Source organism: Mustela nivalis, assembly GCF_964662115.1.
Source record: "Mustela nivalis genome assembly, chromosome: 11".
Lineage (NCBI taxonomy): Eukaryota > Metazoa > Chordata > Mammalia > Carnivora > Mustelidae > Mustela > Mustela nivalis.
The window spans coordinates 38,014,356-38,039,698 of record NC_139030.1 but is presented as its reverse complement, the minus strand read 5'-3'; the positions used below and the strand labels follow the sequence as shown (position 1 = coordinate 38,039,698).

Genomic DNA, 25,343 nt, shown 5'->3' with positions numbered 1-25,343 from the left:
AGAAAGGCCCAGGTAAAGACAATGGAAGAATACACAAGTCAGAGCAGAGTTTCCATTCCCAGGACTGTGCACAGATGCCCTTGGTTAAACAAGAGGAGTTGGGAAGGAAGAAAGGAAGACAGAAGTGATCTTGAGAAGGAACACTGAATCCTGCCTGACTTTCCAAACTAAGGAAAGCCCTGAGGGGAGTGACAACATGCCCCAGATAAACTCCCAGGATCCTGGAACAGAAGAGAGCTGGATGCCCCACCCTACCCTGGGCCCCTGCTTCTGAGTGGAATGGGAGGACAGCAAGATCCCAGGGCACAGCTGGTTGCTGTAGATGATGGTGACTCAGAGCACACTTGACAGAGATAGAGGCGAGAGAAAAGTGACGGACAGTAGATGAGGCATATACACTTTGGAGGTAGGCTTGCTGATAAAATATGGTAAAGAATGAGGAAATCTTGAATTTAATGAGAAAAATCTTAAGTATCTGACTTTCTAGTACTTGATACTTGCCCAAGGATCACCTATTGTTGTTTAGCTGTCTCATGGAATCAAGGGATTTTGTGGGCTACCTCGGAAACGGAATCAACCTATTACCTTGTTTTACAGGAAAACAGAATGTGAATTCTAAGTAGCTAACTCAGAAAGCAAACTTTTGTGTTAGGTCTTCTTATTAGGGTAAGACCACTCCTTGGATGGATCAGAGATTAAGAATTTGAGCTTTGAAACAAGGCAGACCTATGTGGCTGTTAGGATGCTCTCAACAGCACATGACATCAACCCCAACCTCAAGCAGCTTAAATAATAGGGAGATTTACTGTTTTCCTTAAGTAGAAAACTAAAGGTATGTGGACTCCATGAAGGCCTTTTTAAAAATCAGCAGGTCGATAACATCAGGGACTTAGGTTCTTCCATCTCTATACTCTCACCTTCAGTGTTACATTTAGCTTTATGCTTATGGCAAGATGGTTGTATCAGTTTTAAGCATCACACTCAGATACAGCAAAACCCAGATGCACAGGACTCCCATTTTATGGAGAGGAAAGAGGAAAGAGGAAAGCAGTAACTAGATCCAGTACATGTTTGGACTGCCCATTAAAAGAAACTAGATGCCAAATAAAGAGAAAAGGAAAAGAAAGAAAGAAAGAAAGAAAGAAAGAAAGAAAGAAAGAAAGAAAGAAAGAAAGAAAATCTTATAAATATAAAACAATTTAATGAAAAGGAATGGAAAAAGATATACACGTACATAACTTATATGTAAAAATAAACATCAAAAATAATAAAAAGTTAAAAAAGAAAAACAAAAAATAAAACACTAAAGAATACAAAAAAAAAGGGGGGGTTTGTTGGCAAGGAAGAAGACAAGAGTTAGGGTTGGATTTAAGTTTGAACTTGTCTCTGACACTTAATAATCATATGACCCTGAGCAAGTCCATTTACTTTCTTCATGCCTCAAGTTTCTTAACTTTATAGTGGAAATAATATAAACATCTAATTCATACGATTTTTTGAGAATTATGTACAATCAAAAATGGAAGATGCGTAATATGTTGCCTTGGCTATAGTTAGTTGTCAAACCACCTCAGTTGTTATTAATATCATTGTTAGGAAAGAATAATATTTAAATTTATATTTTTCTTTTTAAAATGCTATCATTTACTTATTTGAGAGAAGGTACGAGCACAAGTGGGGGTAGAGGGGCAGAGGGAGAGGGAGAAGCAGACTCTTCACTGAGCAGGGAGCCCACGAGGGGCTGGATCCCAGGACCCTCACAATATGACCTGAGCTGAAGGCAGACATTTAACCAACTGAGCTACCCAGGTGCTCCTAAATTTATATCTCTGCCAAATCTAGTAAATATTCATTTATATTTTTCTAACGCCAAATTTCACAAACAGTAAGATCTTATATAATACATGAAGCTTTTTCTTGTTAGTCATCTCTCAAAAGATCTGGTCAGATTTTTTTTTTTCCCCTTTTCACTATTGAGGCTGTTTTTGAAAGTTTGTAGAAAGTAACATACCACAGATGGACGGAAAATATGAAAATCAACCGAAATGTACTGCCACTTTTTCTAAGCCTGGTTTTCACACTCCATCCACAGGGTGAGAACAGCCTACAAACACAGCACTCCAAACAAGCACCCCTCCCTACAACTCACACCATAAAAATGGAGTTCATAAAAATCAGAATTTGCTTTTTATTGATTCACTGAACTCCAGCAGTGTCTTAGCACATACCCTTTAAATTGATTTCCTCCGGGACTCCTCCAAATAAAAGCGACCTAAAATATACAAGAGCCCATATCTATAAATGATCCCTCATTAGCCAATGATAAGCAGCTCCCTCCTGTCACCCTGCTGGTGACCAGAGTCGGTTAGGCATGAGTAGGTCTTTACAACCTTTACAACAACATGAGTAGGTCTTTACAACAAAGGGACTTTGCAACCATGGATAAAAACCACAGAATTCCAGGACAGAAATGGGCTGGAGACTTCATCTTCCATGTTAAAAAACCAATGACTAGGGAAAAAGGAAATCAAAGACTCTTGTCTGGAGGCTTGTTATTAGTAGGAGCAAAGCCTGGATAGGAGTTTTCAACATTCCACACAAATCCTGATCCAGGTCCCCTGCATGTGGTACTAACATAAACATGTTCCTTTTTACTCCAGGGAGGACAAAGTTGTTGTTGTTTAGCAAAGTACTCTCCTCCATTCTCAATTCTTTGGCAAGTGATTTAAATAAAATTGATCTCTTACCTGCCTCATGAGATGCCACTTAAATATCCAACTCCCCCGGGCATATTGTTTGAGGGATACATATATTACCTGACCAGAATCAATGAAACATAAAGGTTATGTTTGTTGGAGCCTTTGGATAAGAAACCCTTTCTCATTCCTACTGGATTTGAGGGTGTGAGGCTATAAAGCTTGAAAATACATCATCATCTTGCTACCACTCAAATGATCAAAAGGAGGCTATTATAGAACGAATGAAACACGGAGGTCGGTCCCTTGACATCATTTTTGCCCAGAGTCACCTATGCTTATAGTCAGCACTAGCCATCCAGGTTTTGGCAGTGAGAGTTTCTCGAAGGTGGTTTGTTTGGGCTTCCTGTCACTTATAATTAAAATAGTCACGAAAAGTGTTCATTAGTCCTTCTCTTCCTGTTCCTTTCTTGCCTGTGCTGGAGCACACATGAGTCAGTGCCATCATCTTGAGCAAGTCTTAGTGACTGACCACGAAGGGATTGTTTCTCCATGGTCACATTAAACCCATCGTGTTATAGCCCATGGTCTATAGTTTGGCCATAATTGTCACAGTACTCTTAACCATGCTGAACAACTGAGTTTAAAATAAATAGTAACTGGGGGCCTCAGTGGCTCAGTCAGTTAAGCATCTGCCTTCAGCTGGGGTTGTCATCCCAGGGTCCTGGGACTAAGCCCCACATCAGGTTCCCTGCTCAGCAGACAGCCTGCTTCTCCCTCTCCCTCTGTTGCTCCCCTGCTTGTGCGCATATGCTCTCACTCTCTGTCTTTCAAACAAACAAACAAATAAATAAATAAAATCTTTTAAAAAATAAATAGTAACTAATCTTTCTGATTTTGCAGTGCTACTTATATTTTGCTTATTTGAAGGGCTTAGCTGTGCATTATTTTCTCCCTCTTTATCTATATATTCCACTTATGCTTGGCTGTTTTACTTTTTTCCTAGGTAACTTCCTAAGGATAACTTCTCACCTAATCTTTCTATAAATATTATTTTTCTTTAACCCACGTATCTCTTCCGCTCTTTGTCTCCAGGCTAATGGAAGCCTTCCATTCTATAAAAAGTATGAAACAAACAAGTAAATGTCCCTACTAATAGATTGTTCTATTTTGGCTTTTTCCTACACTAGCAAATTCTTAAAAAATAATCTAATTTCTTCTTGAGCTGTTCTACATTAATTCTTCACACTACCATAATCTGGCCGGCTTTTCTACTGAAACTCCACTCAATGGTTCTCCCTGTGGGATTCAATTTACCATTTTCAGTAACCCAGCTCTCCACTGGCTTCTGGTGCTTCCTATCTTCAGATATGCCTCCTGCTTCTATATCTTCCTATGTCTCCTCTCTGGTAACACCATCCCCAACTTTCAGTGTTTTCCTTTCTCATATCTGTCCTTGTCTACCCTTCCACTCCACACCTCTGTCTGACATTTCATCTTGCCCCCTGACTTTGGTTAAGAGGGTTACCTGGTGATCCATACTGTGATGGAACTCCAAGAGTGTTTGAAAGCTTAATGGTTAGAAGAGAGAAAAATGCACATTTGAAAAGTCAAAAAAATAACTTGCTTTTTTTTTTCTACTGAGGCTTTATTTTATCTTCAGAAAAAGACTGCTCTTTTGTTCTAGGAAAAATATTTTGAATAGACCCATGAACTACACGAAAGTAAGGTGAAGGCCCTACTCTGGCACCTAGAAGACTGAGACAGCATGCCTGCAAGAGGTGATCCATCTCTGAACAGTAAGGTACATAGTTGTCCTCACTGGGAGAAGAGCACGCTGCAAATTCAGTGTCTAAATATAAATTTAGACTGCATAGTCTTTGAACTTGTTGATCCTTGAGATGAACGCACAACTTGACATTAATTTTGATAGCCTCCTTCCTTTCTCTTGGTCTTGCAGCTTGAGGTCCTGAACTCAGGGTAGGAAAATACCTTGAAAGGCCCGCCCATAGGTGATGATCAGCTGGCCTCTGGAAGATGGGCTTAGACTTTAGAGGATGCAGAGAAATGCCTGGGAGGGGACCTCTAGGGAAGCGGTCACATTGTGGGTTCTTAGAGCATGCATTAAGAAGGTCTCACAGCACTTATAGCTGAGTCTAGCATCAGTCTGGGGAACTGGACAAAGGCACTGAGCTCATGCTTGGGAGTAGTACTCACCTTTGGAATGCTGGATTTGAGGAAACTAGGTGACCCACAGAGAAATAATTCAACAGTGTGAAGCCAGAGAGCTGGCTGGAGAAGAAAGTGACAGCCAGGAAGGATGTAAAATAAGTAAACACTTGCTGCGCATTCTCAAAAACTTTAGGTTGGGTAACAAGTTGAAATAGCAAAGGAATTCCAATTATTGAAATAAAAATAAAGCATAAAAAAGTCTGAGACCCCTGTGTTACAATCCCCAAATTCACATCTCAGACACTGTATTTCTGAACTCCAATGGTCACATATCTAGCATGTTCCAGACATTAAAAAAAAAAAAAAATTAAGTCCTTTTGTTAGAAGCCATCCATTTAAGGAGTGTCTGGGTGGCTCATTCCCTAAGCGTCTGCCTTCAGCTCAGGTCATGATCCCAGGGTCCTGGGATCAAGTCCTGCATCAGGCCCTCTGCTTGGGCTTCCTCTCTCTCTCTCTCTCTGTCAAATAAATAAATATTTTTAAAAATCTGTAAAAAAGAAAAGAAGAAGAAGCCATTCATTTAAGAATGTGCATGGGGAGCTTTGCCAGAGAGTAAAACTCATTAACCTTAAGGAATACCTGTCGTCCAATCCAACCTAGTTTGGAATCTTAACTATGTACAGTTCTTATTCCCTGTTACTCCCGCTCATAATGACTGAGTGGAGCTCTTCAGTGTTTCCTCCTGTGATCTGCCAGTGTGCTTTGGTTTTTCTCTCTAACTCAGAACCTTCCGGCTTATTGCTTGTAACAACAACATTTGCTTTCATGCCTAGGTTTGTCTTCATAGCTCTAGAGCCAGTTCTAGACACCAGCTGTGGGCAAAACTGTACTGATTCTGCTGACCAGTGTCATTGGTATGCACTTCAGGTGCTCAATAACGATTTGTTTCATGTAAATTCCTGTACTTGATGATTTCAAGGGGCTTAGACTCTAAGGTGTTCCAAACTTCACTCAATTTCCACCAGAATAACTTCCGAAAGTCCTGATTGATATAACCACATTCTTGCTGAAATTAATCTATCATAAAATGAAGGACCCTTAGACTTATTAAAACACAGAAGTCAACTGAGAATGTTTTTATCCAGATGTGTATCCTATTAAGATTCCTTTCCATCAGTTTGGACTTTGCTTTCATTTCCAGGTAACTATAACCCACCTGCCTTCATTTATTTTTTCAGGATCAAAAACCACTTTTAGGAAATTATTTGATTAACTTGGGACTATAAATCATATATTTTAATATGATATGTATCCTAGAGGTATCTGCATTTTTATTAATAAGATAAAAATAGTGGTTATTATTCAACTTTTATTCTGTCATTTAATCCTCAGATCAGCCTTATGAGGCAGGCATTGTCATTATTCTTATTTTACAGATAATAAAGCTAGGAAATAGAGAAGTTAAGTGATTTGCTTAAAGAAATGAAGTATTGAGTGGAAGATCCAGGCTTTGAACAACACATTCTTTCTGAATCAAGTCTGTGCTCTAACTATGGTAATCCCAAAACTTGGATTGGTTCACATTAACAAGATGGAGATATAAATTGTGTCATTAAGTAGTGTTAGTAAACACAATATCCATCTCCGAAAATATACCTCCCAGTCAGCTGTCTCCCTTCATGCATAGCAGCTCATGAAGTTGAGGATGCTACTTTGCCTGGCAATTTCTCAATCTAAATAAGGACAGTTGGACAGGTTTTTTGTTTTGTTTCGTTTTTGTTTTTGTTTTCCTTCAAGGCCACATGTTTCTGACTTACAACTGTGCAGCTTTGAAAAACAATAGCCTCTAGGGGCACTTTCAAAAGCAGGACTCATAAAATATTGGCATTTATATTTGAAAATGTCTTGTTGAAAAACCAACAAAGAGTTGTATTCATTAGGAAATTTTGCTATAATCCTTCAAAGAAGGTCAGAATTCAAATTCTGTCAGAAACTGTTTTTATTTTTCTCACTTAAATCATCCATCAAGAGAGATTTTTTTTTAAATTTGTTTTTTTAACTGAAACCCTGCAGTCACTAAAGCTTAGCAGGAAAAGGGGTGTGTGTATGTGTGTGTGTGTGTGTGTGTGTGTGTGTGTGTGTGTGTCTGTGTTTTAAACCAATTAATAATTTATTTTTTCCTGTTTTATTATGTGTTGACCTTTTTTTGAAGTCCAGCCCAAATTAAAAAAGAAAGAAAGAAAGAAAGAAAAAAAGCCTCGCTGGAATACTCACTGAAACATTTTTTTCTAGAAAGAGAATTTTCCATTAAAAAACATCTCAAAAGTCAGTAGGTTTTTTATATGAAGTTTAAAAGCAACTAAATGCTTCTCCACCTCTCTTCCTAAATCATCTGTTTTACTAATATTCCAAAGGCAAACTCTAATAATTGTATATGCATCTCAACAAAAACATTCTCAGTTGACTGCTGTCTTACTAAGTCCACTGGAAATCATATCACATCAAGGATTATTGCTCAAAAATTTCTAGCTAGTATTTTGAACTTAAATCACAGCCTTAGGAAGATACATGAGATAATCTTAGGTCTAACCAGTGGCATGATGGTAAATGTTTAACCACAGGCTTTCCAGAAAAAAACAAATCCCGATTTGTTACATTTCCCAGTTTCCATGGTGTAAATAAATACTCCCACTGTAGCCAATTTCAAGCTACCAATGTGGCATCACTGAAGGCAGAGTTGGAAGTGATGCAAACACAATCCACACACCACTGGGTCTGACAACCCTGACAGCACGTGAGCTTTCATCAAAACTTCCAGGAAGTCTCCAAAGTCGCCAAAGTCAGATGTTACCAAAGGGATGCAGATGAGTCTCGGGTAAGCTATGTAACCTTTTTTTCAATGTATTTCCTCATATGTATGAGGTATGTAAAATGATAATAATAAAGTTTCTAGCTCATGGGATTACTATGACGGTTAAATGAAACGGTGCATTAAAATGCTTAAAAGAGTACTTGGCATATAGCAGGCTATAATAAGAGGCTTTTAGTAATAAATGTTAAGTATTGTTTTTCTAGAATCGACAATTCCAACTGTCAGAATGTTTTACACATTGTCATCTTTTGGAGGTCATTAAACACCATCCCGAGAGGATACCAGTTATAGAGAGAAGAGCACTAAGAGAGAGAAGAGAAGCCATGCCTTAGTTTCTGTCCCTAGCTTTGCCAAAGCCTACATCTGTGACCATTGTCAAACCTGTTTATTTCTAAGACCTTGGTTCTCTCATTAGTAAAGTGAAGAAAGTAACTTCACTTCTGCCAGCTGCATAGGATTGTGGGGAGACTAATATGAGCCCTTGGATGGTCCAAATGTGGGGTAGTATCATTAATCCAATTTAAAAATTAAGATGCCATGGAGGCATGGAAGCGTTAAAATAAAATAGTGAAAAGGTGTGTGTCATTTGAGTAAAAATTGGGAATGACGTAGTATTAAAGAGTACACACACACACACACAACTCCAGTTCTACCATGAAGCAGTTAAGCATTTTTTTCTTTCTGCAAAAAGCAACTTTCTAAAAAAGTAATTTTCAAATGAAAAGGAACTATACTTAGAAATGTAACATATGTGTAAATGAGTTAGAGATCATGGAGAACTAAGTTAACAAAATATCCATAGAATCGTAATTTTCTGGGAAACCTAATAAATATAGCATGTAATAATCTACCAATTGAAAGATAAGATATACTTAGGGGAACCAGATAGGTAGCATTATGCCATCATAGGATGAATAATGTAAATCTCCAAATAATTCTTTAAGATAAAATTGCTTTCATTTTATAAATAAATACAAAAAATAAAATGTCAGGGACAGATTAAAGAAATCTTGAACATATTACATTCACTCAATTTGTAGACAATGAAGAGCATACATAAAAATGAAGGAGCAAAGAAATTACAGGAACATCAGATTTTTTTTCTATTTACACTTTGAGTCTCTGTTCGCTTAGAAGAATAATATACATTATATACCTTCAGTGAAAGTTAACCAGGAAAACGATTATGCATAAAGCTTATAATCTAAAAGGGTGGCTATGATTCCCCCTACCACTAATTTATGACTCTAAATCATGTTTTCACAGAAGAATTCTGTTCTGGGGACAAAGAAAAAAAATCACCTGTGCAACATAGCCTGCACCATGCCCTTTCCTGTTATTAGTGAAAATCCTCATGGTCTCCTATTAAAAAGGTCAGTACCTGATATAGGAAGGTCTCCAAGTTTCCTTAGTAAGGGGAAAGAAAGCAACATGAAACACTATGTACATAGTGTGCCACCTTCCATAAAAGGAGAACAGAAAAATATGAAATAAAAATTTGTAATACACTATTGGAAATATACATAAGAAATTTATGAGCAGATTGGGATGGGATAGGGTGGAGGCAAGACTTCCACAAGGTTCCTTTTTACATTATCTTGTTTTTTAAATCATGTGAATTCTTACCTGTGAAACCACAGTGTAGGGTGTGTGTGTGTGTGTGTTTAAGCCCAGGACACATGGATATGTAAGAACATCAATCTCATATCTGGTTTAGCAGTTCTATTCTCCACCAAGCTCAGGCCTGACTCATGCGTGGATACTTGCAGAAATGAAGGGGCATGATGGATGTCCCTGTCCCATCATCTGTCCCACTCACTCTGCTCTTTCTTATCGTTCAATGATGTGGTGGATATCACAGGAAATTATAGGAGTCAAAGGTTGTTACAAGATGGGTGTGTTTGTTGTCATGTATGGGACAGATGCCCAAATCCTGGTTATTTTTCTCTTCTGGGGAGCTTTTGTGTATCCTTCAGAGAACTTGCTACACCCTCTGGGGTGTTATGTGTTCGCTGATATTTGGGCTGCATCTTTATGATTTCTCCCTGGTTCATTCAACAATCACCTCATGTAGCCAGCCTCTTGTTCATCTTCTGAAGTCAGTTTTCTTTCAATACTGAAGTCAGTTTTCTAAAGACTTTACTCCACTTGCCTTATGACTTTGAAAAACTTAGTGCATTTTCTCTGCTAAACTCAGGAGGGACACGTCTCTTCCTCCACAGTGTCCCTTTTACTTGTGAATTCAAGGTAGTCTGAACCAGTCTGCCACCTTTATCTCTGTTGAGATGAGAATCAGGAACCAGTCTCAGTACCCTCCAAACTCTAAGAGATAGTGGTCAAATCTCTTACAAACTATCATATCATACTCCAGAGTCTTCTATCAGCATTAGGACCCACAGGATGCCCTCTTAAGGTTCTGGGCTAAGCCTCCTCTTAGGGAAAAAAGGAAAAAAAGAGCAGTTCTCTCTTAAGGCCAAAGTTTCTTAATCTCCATAGGAATGACACTTAGGGGTGGTAACTCTTTGTTGTGGGGAATTTCCTGTGCATTGCAGGATTTGTAACAGCATCTCCAGCCTCTACCCATCACATAACAGTAACACACTCCCATTAACCAGACCAAAAATGTCTCCAAATATTGCCAAATGGCCCCTGGAAGGCAAATCACCTGGTCAAAGCCACAATACCAGGCTAAGAATGCTCTTCAAATAAATCCCCATTTTTTAATCTCCTTACTACTCTGCTAAGTATGAAGTTAAGTGATTAAGGTCTGAGCGATGACTGAATATGCTTTGGGGACTATCCCTTAGCAAACCCCCGCAAGAGAATCTGATAGGTACATCTTATGAGAATGTGTGGACATGTGACACCCATTTTCTCAGCAGGAACTCTGGAATCTTGAGATAATAGGAAAATCCTTATATTGGTGACAATCGAAATAAGCCTACCCATGTCTCTGAGTTTATAAATCTTTGCCTAAAGGCAATGAGGGTGGGGAAGAGGACTCTTCAGTTTGTTCATTTTGTGACTTAATTGTTTGACTATTTTTTTATATTCACTATTTGGATTAAAATGTGTATTTTTAAAGAATGGATCATAGTCCAGTTAAATAGCTACAGGAAGAAAAACATTTTAAATTTTAATAAGATTTTAATTTCAGTTTCATGACTAAGATATGCTAAATTCATGTTTGAGATAAATGAAGACCAGGAGGAAAAAGGGAAGAGAGGCAAAAAAGATAGAAGGGAAGACAGGCTAAAGCATACCTTGTTTCATCAATGTAAACGGCTTCCAACACAGATGCTGCATATTCAATATTCTTCTTTAAGTCTACGACGTTAACATCGCCTTTTTCCAGCTGCTTGACTAAGCATCTTAGTCTGTTTCATAAAAGTAGTCAAGAAGGAGAAATAAGAGGAGATTTATTATAATTATGTGGAAAATAGTCCAGTATTAAATACACAAATCAAGTTAAACTAGTAATGTATCTTTCTAGACCATCAAATAGAAATATTTTCAGGAATTTTTTTGATATAATTAAGTTCGGTTTTTGTCACTTAAACAACTCTTGAAAATTATATTCACCTCCCAGTAATATTAGGGTGGTAGACTATTATTTTAGATACTATACTTCAAGGACAGTCTTTCTGGAAATTCAAAACAACAGAAATATTTCCATAAAAGTATATTCCAGGGGTGCCTGGGTGGCTCAGTGGGTTAAAGCCTCTGCCTTCAGCTCAGGTCATGATCCCAGCATCCTGGGATGGAGCCCCACATCCGGATCTCTGCTCAGCAGGGAGCCTGCTTCCCTTCCTCTCTCTCTGCCTGCCTCCCTGCCTACCTGTGATCTGTCTGTCAAATAAATACATCTATAAAAAAAAGTATGTGTGTGTATATATATATATATATATATATATATATTCCTAACACTAGAATTTATTCTATGCCTGTTCTCCTTCTTCAGATTTGGTACTAAAAATTATTCAAAGGGTACTATTTATATCACTACAGTAGCATTATTCACTGTATATAGCAATCAAAACAAAAAGAAAGGCAAAAGATCTGAAAAAACACAATTATGATGAGAAAAAATATATGTATGTATGCTTAGTGTTTTTACTGAAAGGATTTTTCACCTGAGGCAAATCTATACAATATGTTCTCTTGTTTTTGCATATACAATGTGTCCCAACTTCCTGAGGAATTTTAAAGCATAAGGATCAACGAAGCCATGTCTGGATTCCTGACTCATAGAAACTGTGAGATAATTAATGTTATTGTTTGAAGACATTAAATTTGAGGATTAATTTTTTATGTAGTAATAGATAGCTCATGTAGTGGTATAATATGAATATGAATACTTCTATAAGTTCCTAACATTTTCAGAAACTTTTGTGCATTAATTATAAACCAAGTGTTTCTGAAGATATTATACTATACTAGGCAAAAAAGGAAAACATATTCTTTACTCTCTACAAAATATAGATAAACAATGTGAGGGCAATTAATCCATTTTCCTAAGTCAGCAGATGGAATTTAATTCCATTCCTGAGCAAAGGTATTTAGAGAGAATGGAGTACATCTACTTTCAGGCACCATTTTAGAGATAGTGTAGCAGATTTTCTGAAAATTTATTTTGGATTATTTTTTAATACCAAGGCTAAGGGTATAAAGATAAGTTAAAAATTTCAGCAAGAGTTTTGAGAAGTACTTTATTTCTCCATGGGGAAAAAGCCATAGCCTAGACTAAAACTTCTTATTCAGGAATCTACAAACAATTATTTTTTGTGCCATACATTTTTGTATGATAAAATATTAACAGATAATAACCTTGCAAAATAAAATCTATGTGTTAATAAAAAAAGTCTTATTCATACAATCAGCAAAATAAAACAAAACAAAGATAACTAAAACAGGTTACTGAGATAGGAACAACTAATCCTGTCTAAATAGGATGATAATGGAGTAACACATAGAGTGTTCTGAGATTTTTGTAATGCTTATGACCCAAACACATTATATTTAGTGAAACTGCCTTTTGTGTGTCAGAACAAAAGAGTCACAGCTCTGCAATGACTTAAACATATACCATTCATGTATCCTTCTTGTGAAAATTACTTGGTACAATGTGGTGTATTTGGTGGTCGTATGATGTACTTTTAAAAGCACTAAATACTTCAGATGATTGGCTTCTCTTCTTTGGAATAAATAAAATCTTTTTATTTGAGTTAACAATTTCCTCCACTAAAAAATCTACATTTTTCAGGAATCCAGACATGGCTTCGTTGATCCTTATACTCTTTTAAATCTAGGTAGAGTCATTCAACTGCTTTCTGGCCAAGGAGAGTGATAGAACAATGATTTTGAAGAGGGTAACTCAGCTAGAAGGAATTCTCTCTTATCCTTGTTAGTGCCTTGCTGCCCAAATGTAGTGGAATCGTCCAGCAGCCTTTTAAGATCCTGAGTCATCCTGGCAATAGGAAGTTAACCATTAAGAATGGCAGAGAAGGAAGATGCCAGTGGCCTGAGTCCCATACTGTGAATCTACCCAAACGAAGTCACCCACCTCTGAAGTTATTTCATATGAGAAAACAAACAAACAAAAAAAGTCGTATTTAAGCTACTAATCTTTTGAGACTTTTATGTCAGTCCTAACTGACAAGTCAAATAGGAAATGACTCAAAATGAAGAACTCAAGAATGGCAAAATCATCATAGAAAATGAATAGGGAATGTCCCTGAGAATCTAGCCACAGGTGCACTTCCTAAATGATGGGGAATCATCCCATCAGCAGATCAGATCTAATGAAATCTGTGACAAGGAACATGCTCTTTCAAAGAGACATCTTTATGTGGTTTAAAAACAATAAAGGTTATGAACTTTTATATTGTACTAGGGGTATAAGCCTATAATCTGGCACAAGAAATTGCTCTGAAAAAATACTCCAGAAAGGTTTTACCACCTCATCAGAAAATCGAGTTAGATAAGGTTATAACTTCAAAATCATAACCACCCCTATGTCCTATATACACACAAACACACTCCAAAACTCACTATGCCAACCCAAAAAGACTGGAAGGAAATATAGATTTGGGGGTTACTAAGACTTCTTTCTCTTTTATCTCCTTTGCCTATATGCACCAAATTTCCTCTAGCAAGTACAAAATTCTATTTACAGAAAAGGAAAACTATTGTATTGTAAAGAGATTATTTATAATTGGAAGTGCAGGTTAATGGGATAATTTATATCATGATGATTCCAATTGTGAACTTGCTTTTGTAGTCAATTTATGCATATAATAATCCCCAACAATCTTATTTAGACTATGATTTCACTCCATTTATAGATAATACAAGGTCAATTATCTTTCTGAATCATTTTCAAATGATTATAATTTCTAAATTAGTGGGTTCTAAAGTATTAAGGCTTTACTTTATGTATGTATACAAATTTTTAATTTTTTAAAAAAGATAATTATATTTATCTAATTCCTAAGCCATCCTATGGGCCAATTCTCAGAACTAAAAAAGAAATCACAGTCATTTGCATAAAAAACCAGGTTCTCCTAATCTAGTAAAACATCTTTTTAATAATTATTTATCTATCTATCTATCTATCTATTTATTTATTTGTTTTAAGGAGGGGAGGGACAGGAGAAGAAGGAAAGAATCTTTTTTTTTTTTTTTAATTTTGTCTTTAATCTTTAGTATAAATGAATTTAACACTAGCTTGAGATACATTATAAAGCTTGAGGTAGTCGTCAGAGCCACAAATTTCTAAAATCAAGGGGAGGAAACCTAAAGAATAATGATCTTATTATTATTCTTGCTAAAAGATACTGTATTACAGAATCATTCACAATAGGCAGAGAAGAAAGGACACAATTAAGATCTATGAAATTCTGAATAATGGGAATATGGTGAAATAATTCATCTGATGTTGATTGAATAGCTTCAAAGACCACAAAGTTATCTGCATATTCCCCTTTAATCTCTGAACAAAAATTATTTGCCATACATTCTTTTTTTTTTTTTTTTTCTTTTCAGTGTAACTGTATTCTTTGGTTTTGCAGTGCTCCATGCAATACGTGCTCTCCTTAATACCCACCACCTGGCTCCCCCAACCTCCCACCCCCTGTGCCTTCAAAACCCTCAGGTTGTTTTTCAGAGTCCATAGTCTCTTGTGGTTCACCAGAAGGAGAGAATCTTAAGCAGGTTCCATGCACAGCATGGAGACTGATGTGGAGATCAATCTAATGACCATGAGATCCTGACCTGAACTGAAGTCAAGAGTTGGTCAATCAATTGACTCAGCCACTAAGGTGCCTTGTGATTTGGTTTCTTTCATCAGAGTAGGGAAGCATAGTGAGAAACAGTGTTCTTAATACAAGGTCTAGGTATGTTCTTCTTCTCTCTGAAACTTAGGTTAAGTATATGTGTTAGATGTTCTAATCTGTGCAGGTTCCACAGATTGCTGGGTTGGAGAGTCCACTGGGTACTCTGCTGGGTAGCAGAACAATTTAACAGCTGTTGTACCAAACAACATAGATCACCTATTTATAAGTAGATGATGGTGCCAAAAAAGTCTTAAAAATCCAAGTCAGTTAAACAAATATTTAGCATTTATTACTATATACAGGGATGTGAGAGATATATATAGATAGATATAAATATATATTTATACATATGAATACATGTAAGAATATAAGTGAATGCAATATGTAAGGATACACACACATATAATGCATGGGCACCTGTGTGTACACCACAGTACCTGTTTTCAAGGTATTTGCAATCTCTGGGGATGGCCTGACATATGCACATAATATGGTCAAATGTTGAAATGCATACATTTCTCATTACTTTTTTCACACAAACCTAATTTCCAAAAAAACTCATTTAGTCACTGTTCCTCAAACATTCTCTCATCATCCTAGGTTGAAATTTTTATCTCTTACTGAAATATCTATCTCCATATCCCATCTTTAACTGTCTGAATCATGTTTAGTAACTAGGCATATCTGGGCTGCTGCCTATATCATGAGCTCTTTGAAGATTACCATCCCTTGTGCTCTCTCCCAACTTAGAAAAAAAAACCATACTAAATTGACTCCTCACTAACAAAATTGAAATTTCTCTGGCTTCCTTATAGTTTCAACTTTGGGTACATGATGTTTTCCCAATTGGTTTTTTTATCCAACCAAAAAATTATGAGGTAAGCAAAGAAGCAAGAAAATCGATCCATAATGAGAACAAAAATCATCCAGCCAAGATGATGGAAAGCAAGGTTGTTAAAAGTCATTATTAAAACACAATAATATATATGACATTATGCCAATAAATTCAACAACGCATAGAATGAGCAATTTCCTTAAAAGACAAAAGCTACCCAATCTCAGAAAGAAATGGGTAAACTAAATTTGAAGTTAAAAATGTTAAAATAAAGAAAGCTTCAGACCCAGATGACTTCATTGGTCAATGATGTCAAAAATTTAAGAAAGTAATAACATATTCTTTGCAAACATTTCCAGAAAAATCCTATGTCCTGATCCTAATCCTATGTCATTCTGAGAGGTCAAAATTACTCAAACCAGATGAAAACAGAAGAAGAAGAAGGAAGAAGAGGAGGAGGAAGAGAAGCAACATATCAATAAATATGCCTCGTGAACTTAAATGTAAATAATCCTGAATATTTCAGGAAATCAAGCCCACCAATATATAAAAGAATAGTATATCATATAAAAGATTTATCCCAGGAATGCAAGGTTGTAATAAAATTGAAAAGTTAATCAATATAACATTATATTAAGATACTAAATAAGAAAAGCCATAAGATCATCTCACTAAATACTCAAACTGAAGGTTTTGGAGGGGAAAAGGGTGGGGTTGGGTGAGCCTGGTGGTGGGTATTAAGGAGGGCACATATTGCATGGAGCACTGGGTGTGGTGCTTAAACAATGAAAAAACAAATTAAAAGAAAAAAGCTACAGTAATAGTATGGTAAAAATAACATAATATGGTACATTACTAGCAGCAGTGTAGGTTGATAGATCAATGGAACAGAATATAGTCTAGAAAGATATTTATCAATATATACAATAGATTTTGGAAAATGGTGTAAAAATAATTTAGTGGAAAAAGGATAGCCTTCACAATAAATGGTGCTGGATAAATAGAAATATCTATGTGTGAAAGGAACTTTGATCCATACATGTATCACAGATCTAAATGTATATCCTAGAACTATAAACCTAGGAGAAAACATAGGAAAAATTTTGTCATCTTGACTCAGCCAAAGATGTCTTATATACAGCACTTAAAGCACTACCTATGAAAAAATAATGTTGAACTTCATCAATGTTAAGAGCTTCTGTTCTTCAGAGACATTTCAAAGAATGAAAAGAAAAGCCATAGACTGGGGCGCCTGGGTGGCTCAGTGGGTTAAGCCGCTGCCTTTGGCTCAGGTCATGATCTCAGGGTCCTGGGATCGAGTCCTACATCGGGCTCTCTGCTCAGCAGGGGCCTGCTTCCTTCCCTTCCCCTCTCTCTGCCTGCCTCTCTACCTACTGTGATCTCTCTCTGTCAAATAAATAAATAAAATCTTAAAAAAAAAAAGAAAAGCCATAGACTGGAAGAAAATATTTGCAAATCATATATCTTTTTTTTAAAGATTTTATTTATTATTTGAGAGAGAGCATACAAGAGCACAAGCAGGGGGAGTAGCAGAAGAAAAGGGAGAGGCAGTTTCCCCACCGAGCAAGGAGCCTGATGTGGGACTCGATCCCAGGATTCCAGGATCACGACCTGAGCCAAAGGCAGATGCCCAACCGACTGAGCCACCCAGGTGCCACTGCAAATCATATATCTGATAAAGGATTCCTATCCAAAACATAAAGATCTTGCAAAACCCTATCATAACAAGACAAGCAACCCAATACAAAATTTGCAAATGATTTGAACATACTTTTCACTAAAAAAGATATATTCACAGCAAATAATTTGAACATCTTTGAGAAGAGGCTCAAAATTACTAATCATTAGAAAAAAACAAATTAAAACAGTAATAATGAGATGCAACCAATCGCCTATTAGAATAGTCAAAAATAAAGTAACTGGTTATATGAAATATTGGCAAAGATGTTCAGCAACTAAAATTACTATATGCTATTGTTGGGAATGTAAATAGGTACAATCATTTCGAAAACAGTTTCTTAAAAAGTTAAACATGCATGTACCATATGAATCAGCCATTCTATTATTCGGTGAAGAGAAAAAGAAATATATGTCCTTTCAAAGACTTGTACACAAATGTTCATAGAAGCTTTATTTGTAATAGCCCTAAACTGGAAACAATCCAAATATTCATCAAGAGTAAAAAGACAAACTAAGACATATCCAACCAAAGAAGTTCTATGCAGCAAAAAAGGAATGAACTACTGACATGAGTAAATGCAAAATAATTATGCTGATGAAATAAGATATGTGCATACTGCGTGATTCCATTTATACAAAATTGTAGAAAATGCGAAGGATTCTTATAGTGACAGGAAGCAGATCAGTGGTTGCCTGGGAATGGAGGAGGTGGGGACTGGGAAGGAAAGGGAAGAAAGTATTACAAAGGAGCTCAAGGAAGCTTTTGAAACTAAGAGAAATGTTAATTTTCTTAATTGTGGTCATGATTTCATAAGTTTCATACACTATTTCATCAGTGTTTGCATAAGTCAATTTTTACCAATTATAACTTAGAATATGTAATCAGGGCATATACAAAATAGATGCTTATGTATCTTCATTTTTCATCAATTTAATTAAATACTAAAATTCTAACATACACATTGGAGACATGAAAAAAATATGAACCAGCATTACACTCCTAATCTTCTCCCAATGAGAATGACACCAGTCTTTGATAATTTTTGAGACTTTTAATATCAGGTTGAATATTATGAACAGATTATGATCTTAGCTTTTTGGAGGGACTTCCTTACCTTCAAATGATCAGAATACTTAAAGGAAGACAGAAATGAAAATAGAAACACTATTTTTGAAAATTACTGACTGGCTCTGTGATTCAATAAATAGTTACAGACTAGAAACAATTTCTAACTTTAAACAATGAATACTTAGCTGTTGAAATGATTGAATATTTTTCTTATTCAAATATAGAGCTGCAACTTTTGAAATGAAAAAACTGGTGTCGTTTTCTTAATCAAGTACTTCAAATACTGTTAAGTTACTGCCACATGACCCCATCTTGCAGAGGGACCACCTGAATAACTAAGATATGAAAAATATTCTCTATCTATGCAAGTTGTTATTAATTCGAGGATATAAACTATCCAGGACATCCTTAATTCTATAGAGCCTGCTTAATAAATAAGTTAATAAAATCAATTTAAAAGAGAATTGCTAATTGTTAAATCCCTATTAACATCCCCATTGGTGACCTTATTGAAATACAAAAGTGAGAAAGATGTAGTTCTAGTAACACCATACTGAGAAGCATAAAAGATAAAGTACAAGATTATCTCTAGCAGGTATTAACATTAACACTAAAAGATGGCCTTACACAGGACTGCAACAAAAACCCACAAATATGGACTGTCAACAAAGAAGCTACTATGTAGTTTTCAGTAAGTTCTGTTGCCTCTGATTCCAGTATTATAAAAAATGATAGTAATAAGCCATTAAATTTTGAAATTCTCTTATCTACTCTGCAGCTAAGTGCTTAGGAAACTAAATCCTAACCTCAGTCTAAGAAGCAAGGCATACAGATTTAAAGTATTTTTAAGACATTTTTATTTCATTTATGTAAATACTATGTAATACTATGTAAATACTATGTAATATCATGTAAAACTCCTGTTACCTTTATTTTATGAGATAAATGACTCCTAAAACAATTGGTATCATTAAAAACAATGGGAACGGGCAGAGAAGTAGTAGGCTGAGACTATTTCAGCTAGCCGGAGATCAGCTAGATAGCTTATCTAAAGATTGCAAACACCTGAAAATCCAATGGCAGATTGAAGAGAAGAAGAACAGCAATTCTGGAAACAGAAAAACTACCACTTTCTGAAAGGTAGGACCGGCAGAGAAGTGAATCCAAAGCGCCGGGAAGATAGACCCCGGGGGGAGGGGCCGGCTCCCGGCAAGCGGGGGAGCAACGGAGCACAAAATCAGGACTTTTAAAAGTCTGTTCCGCTGAGGGACATCACTCCAGAGGCAAAACCGGGGTGAAGCCCACCCGGGGTCAGCGTGGCCTCAGGTCCTGCAGGGTCACAGAAGGATCGGGGGTGTCTGAGTGTTGCAGAGCTTGCGGGTATTGGAACGGGAAACCCGGCTACAGAGACAGAGCCGACAGTAAGCTCACAGCTCGGTGTTACCTTGAACCGGTCGCAGGCTCGGTGAGCTCAGAGCGCGGCCGGAGGTCAGGCAGACGGGAGTAACTGGGCGCTGTTCTCTGAGGGCGCACTGAAGAGTGGGGCCCTGGGTTCTCAGCTCCTCTGGGCCGGAGACCAGGAGGCCGCCATTTCTATTCCCGTCCTCCGGAAGTCTACGGAAAGCGCTCAGGGAACAAAAGCTTCTGAAAGCAAACCCGAGCGGATTACTCACCCCGGCCCCTGTTAAGGACCGTGCAATTCCACCTGGGGCAAAGACACTTGAGAATCACTACAACAGGCCCCTCCCCCAGAAGATCAACAAGAAATCCAGCCGAGACCAAGTTCACCTACCAAGGAGTGCGGTTTCAATACCAAGGAGAGCAGCAGAACTCCAGTGGAGGAGAAAGCAAAGCACGGAACTCATGGCTTGTTCCCTGTGATTCTTTTGTTGCAGTTAATTTGATTATTTTCTTTTTCATTTTTTGTTTTTTTTTCTCGCCTTCTGGTAAAAATATTTTTTTTAACTTTTACCTTTTTCTTTTTTAACGTTTTTTAACTAGTTTATCTAATATATATATTTTTTCTTTTTTATATATTTCTTATTTGTTTTCTTTTTTTTAAATTCTTTTCTTTTCTTTTTTTTCTTTTTTCTTTTTTTTTCTTTCTTCCTTTTTGAACCTCTTTTTATCCCCTTTCTCCCTGCTCATGATTTGGAATCTCTTCTAATTTGGTTAAAGCATATTTTCCTGGGGTTGTTGCCAACCTTTTAGTATTTTACTTGCTCCTTCATATACTCTTATCTGGACAAAATGACAAGACGGAAAAATTCACCACAAAAAAAAGAACAAGAGGCAGCACCGAAGGCTAGGGACCTAATCAATACAGACATTGGTAATATGTCAGATCTAGAATTCAGAATGGCAATTCTCAAGGTTCTAGCCGGGCTCGAAAAAGGCATGGAAGATATTAGAGAAACCCTCTCGAGAGATATAAAAGCCCTTTCTGGAGAAATAAAAGAACTAAAATCTAACCAAGTTGAAATAAAAAAAGCTATTAATGAGGTGCAATAAAAAATGGAGGCTCTCACTGCTAGGATAAATGAGGCAGAAGAAAGAATTAGTGATATAGAAGACCAAATGATAGAGAATAAAGAAGCTGAGCAAAAGAGGGACAAACAGCTACTGGACCATGAGGGGAGAATTCGAGAGATAAGTGACACCATAAGACGCAACAACATTAGAATAATTGGGATTCCAGAAGAAGAAGAAAGAGAGAGGGGAGCAGAAGGTATACTGGAGAGAATTATTGGGGAGAATTTCCCCAATATGGCAAAGGGAACGAGCATCAAAATTCAGGAGGTTCAGAGAACGCCCCTCAAAATCAATAAGAATAGGCCCACACCCCATCACCTAATAGTAAAATTTACAAGTCTCAGTGACAAAGAGAAAATCCTGAAAGCAGCCCGGGAAAAGAAGTCTGTAACATACAATGGTAAAAATATTAGATTGGCAGCTGACTTATCCACAGAGACCTGGCAGGCCAGAAAGAGCTGGCATGATATTTTCAGAGCACTAAACGAGAAAAACATGCAGCCAAGAATACTATATCCAGCTAGGCTATCATTGAAAATAGAAGGAGAGATTAAAAGCTTCCAGGACAAACAAAAACTGAAAGAATTTGCAAACACCAAACCAGCTCTACAGGAAATATTGAAAGGGGTCCTCTAAGCAAAGAGAGAGCCTACAAGTGGTAGATCAGAAAGGAACAGAGACCATATACAGTAACAGTCACCTTACAGGCAATACAATGGTACTAAATTCATATCTCTCAATAGTTACCCTGAATGTTAATGGGCTAAATGCCCCTGTCAAAAGACACAGGGTATCGGAATGGATAAAAAAACAAAACCCATCTATATGTTGCCTCCAAGAAACTCATTTTAAGCTCGAAGACACCTCCAGATTTAAAGTGAGGGGGTGGAAAAGAATTTACCATGCTAATGGACATCAGAAGAAAGCAGGAGTGGCAATCCTTATATCAGATCAATTAGATTTTAAGCCAAAGACTATAATAAGAGATGAGGAAGGACACTATATCATACTCAAAGGGTCTGTCCAACAAGAAGATTTAACAATTTTAAATATCTATGCCCCCAACGTGGGAGCAGCCAACTATATAAACCAATTAGTAACAAAATCAAAGAAACACATCAACAATAATACAATAATAGTAGGGGACTTTAACACTCCCCTCACTGAAATGGACAGATCATCCAAGCAAAAGAACAGCAAGGAAATAAAGGCCTTAAATGACACACTGGACCAGATGGACATCACAGATATATTCAGAACATTTCATCCCAAAGCAACAGAATACACATTCTTCTCTAGTGCACATGGAACATTCTCCAGAATAGATCACATCCTCGGTCCTAAATCAGGACTCAACCGGTATCAAAAGATTGAGCATTCCCTGCATATTTTCAGACCACAATGCTCTAAAGCTAGAACTCAACCACAAAAGGAAGTTTGGAAAAAACCCAAATACATGGAGACTAAACAGCATCCTTCTAAAGAATGAATGGGTCCACTGGGAAATTAAAGAAAAATTGAAAAAATTCATGGAAACAAATGATAATGGAAATATAACGGTTCAAAATCTGTGGGACACAACAAAGGCAGTCCTGAGAGGAAAATATATAGCGGTACAAGCCTTTCTCAAGAAACAAGAAAGGTCTCAGGTACAGAACCTAACCCTAAGGTACACAGCCTACACCTAAAGAGCTGGAGAAAGAACAAGAAAGAAACCCTAAGCCCAGCAGGAGAAGAGAAATCATAAAGATCAGAGCAGAAATCAATGAAATAGAAACCAAAAAAAACAATAGAACAAATCAACAAAACCAGGAGCTGGTTCTTTGAAAAATTAATAAAATTGATAAACCCCTGGCCCGACTTATCAAAAAGAAAAGAGAAAGGACCCAAATAAATAAAATCATGAATGAAAGAGGAGAGATCACAACTAACACCAAAGAAATACAAACTATTTTAAGAACATACGATGAGCAACTCTACGCCAATAAATTTGACAATCTGGAAGAAATGGATGCGTTCCTAGAAGCATATAAACTACCACAACTGAACCAGGAAGAAATAGAAAGCCTGAACAGACCCATAACCAGTAAGGAGATTGAAACAGTCATTAAAAATCTCCAAACAAACAAAAGCCCAGGGCCAGACGGCTTCCCAGGGGAATTCTACCAAACATTTAAAGAAGAACTAATTCCTATTCTCTGAAACTGTTCCAAAAAATAGAAATGGAAGGAAAACTTCCAAACTCATTTTATGAGGCCAGCATCACCTTGATCCCAAAACCAGACAAGGATCCCATCAAAAAAGAGAGCTATAGACCAATATCCTTGATGAACACAGATGCGAAAATACTCAACAAAATACTAGCCAATAGGATTCACCAGTACATTAAAAGGATTATTCACCACGACCAAGTGGGATTTACTCCAGGGCTGCAAGGTTGGTTCAACATCCGCAAATCAGTCAATGTGATACAACACATCAATAAAAGAAAGAACAAGAACCATATGATACTCTCCATAGATGCTGAAAAAGCATTTGACAAAGTACAGCATCCCTTCCTGATCAAAACTCTTCAAAGTGTAGGGATAGAGGGTACATACCTCAATATCATCAAAGCCATCTATGAAAAACCCACCGCAAATATCATTCTCAATGGAGAAAAACTGAAAGCTTTTCCACTAAGGTCAGGAACACGGCAGGGATGTCCATTATCACCACTGCTATTCAACATAGTACTAGAGGTCCTAGCCTCAGCAATCAGACAACAAAAGGAAATTAAAGGCATCCAAATCAGCAAAGAAGAAGTCAAATTATCACTCTTCGCAGATGATATGATACTATATGTGGAAAACCCAAAAGACTCCACTCCAAAACTGCTAGAACTTGTACAGGAATTCAGTAAAGTGTCAGGATATAAAATCAATGCACAGAAATTAGTTGCATTTCTCTACACCAACAGCAAGACAGAAGAAAGAAAAATTAAGGAGTCAATCCCATTTACAATTGCACCGAAAACCATAAGATACCTAGGAATAAACCTAACCAAAGAGGCACAGAATCTATCCTCAAAAAACTGTAAAGTACTCACGAAAGAAATTGAGGAAGACACAAAGAAATGGAAAACTGTTCCATGCTCCTGGATTGGAAGAATAAATATTGTGAAAATGTCTATGCTACCTAAAGCAATCTACACATTTAATGCAATTCCTATCAAAGTACCATCCATCTTTTTCAAAGAAATGGAACAAATAATGCTAAAATTTATATGGAACCAGAAAAGACCTCGAATAGCCAAAGGGATATTGAAAAAGAAAGCCAACGTTGGTGGCATCACAATTCCGGACTTCAAGCTCTATTACAAAGCTGTCATCATCAAGACAGCATGGTACTGGCACAAAAACAGACACATAGATCAATGGAACAGAATAGAGAGCCCAGAAATAGACCCTCAACTCTATGGTCAACTAATCTTCGACTAAGCAGGAAAGAATGTCCAATGAAAAAAAGACAGCCTCTTCAATAAATGGTGCTGGGAAAATTGGACAGCCACATGCAGAAAAATGAAATTGGACCATTTCCTAACACCACACACAAAAATAGACTCAAAATCGATGAAGGACCTCAATGTGTGAAAGGAATCCATCAAAATCCTTGAGGAGAACACAGGCAGCAACCTCTTCGACCTCTGCCGCAGCAACATCTTCCTAGGAACAATGCCAAAGGCAAGGGAAGCAAGGGAAAAAATGAACTATTGGGATTTCATCAAGATCAAAAGCTTTTGCACAGCAAAGGAAACAGTTAACAAAATCAAAAGACAACTGACAGAATGGGAGAAGATATTTGCAAATGACATATCAGATAAAGGACTAGTGTCCAGAATCTATAAAGAACTTAGCAAACTCAACACCCAAAGAACAAATAATCCAATCAAGAAATCGGCAGACATTTCTGCAAAGAAGATATCCAGATGGCCAACAGACACATGAAAAAGTGTTCCATATCACTCGGCATCAGGGAAATACAAATCAAAACCACAATGAGATAACACTTCACACCAGTCAGAATGGTTAAAATCAACAAGTCAGGAAATGACAGATGCTGGCAAGGATGCGAAGAAAGGGGACCCTTATAC

At 37.0% G+C, this 25,343-nt stretch overlaps 1 protein-coding gene across 5 annotated transcripts in view; it reads right to left on the bottom strand.

Moving 5' to 3' along the window:
• The window catches only part of PDE1A (phosphodiesterase 1A), a 342,680-nt gene that overhangs the window by 82,455 nt on the left and 234,882 nt on the right, over window positions 1–25,343 (bottom strand). For all 5 annotated transcript variants that reach the window (XM_082690215.1, XM_082690217.1, XM_082690214.1 and 2 more), the window contains one exon: window positions 11,004–11,117. In XM_082690215.1, coding sequence (XP_082546341.1) covers window positions 11,004–11,117 — 114 coding nt within the window. The remainder of the gene's footprint in view (window positions 1–11,003; window positions 11,118–25,343) is intronic.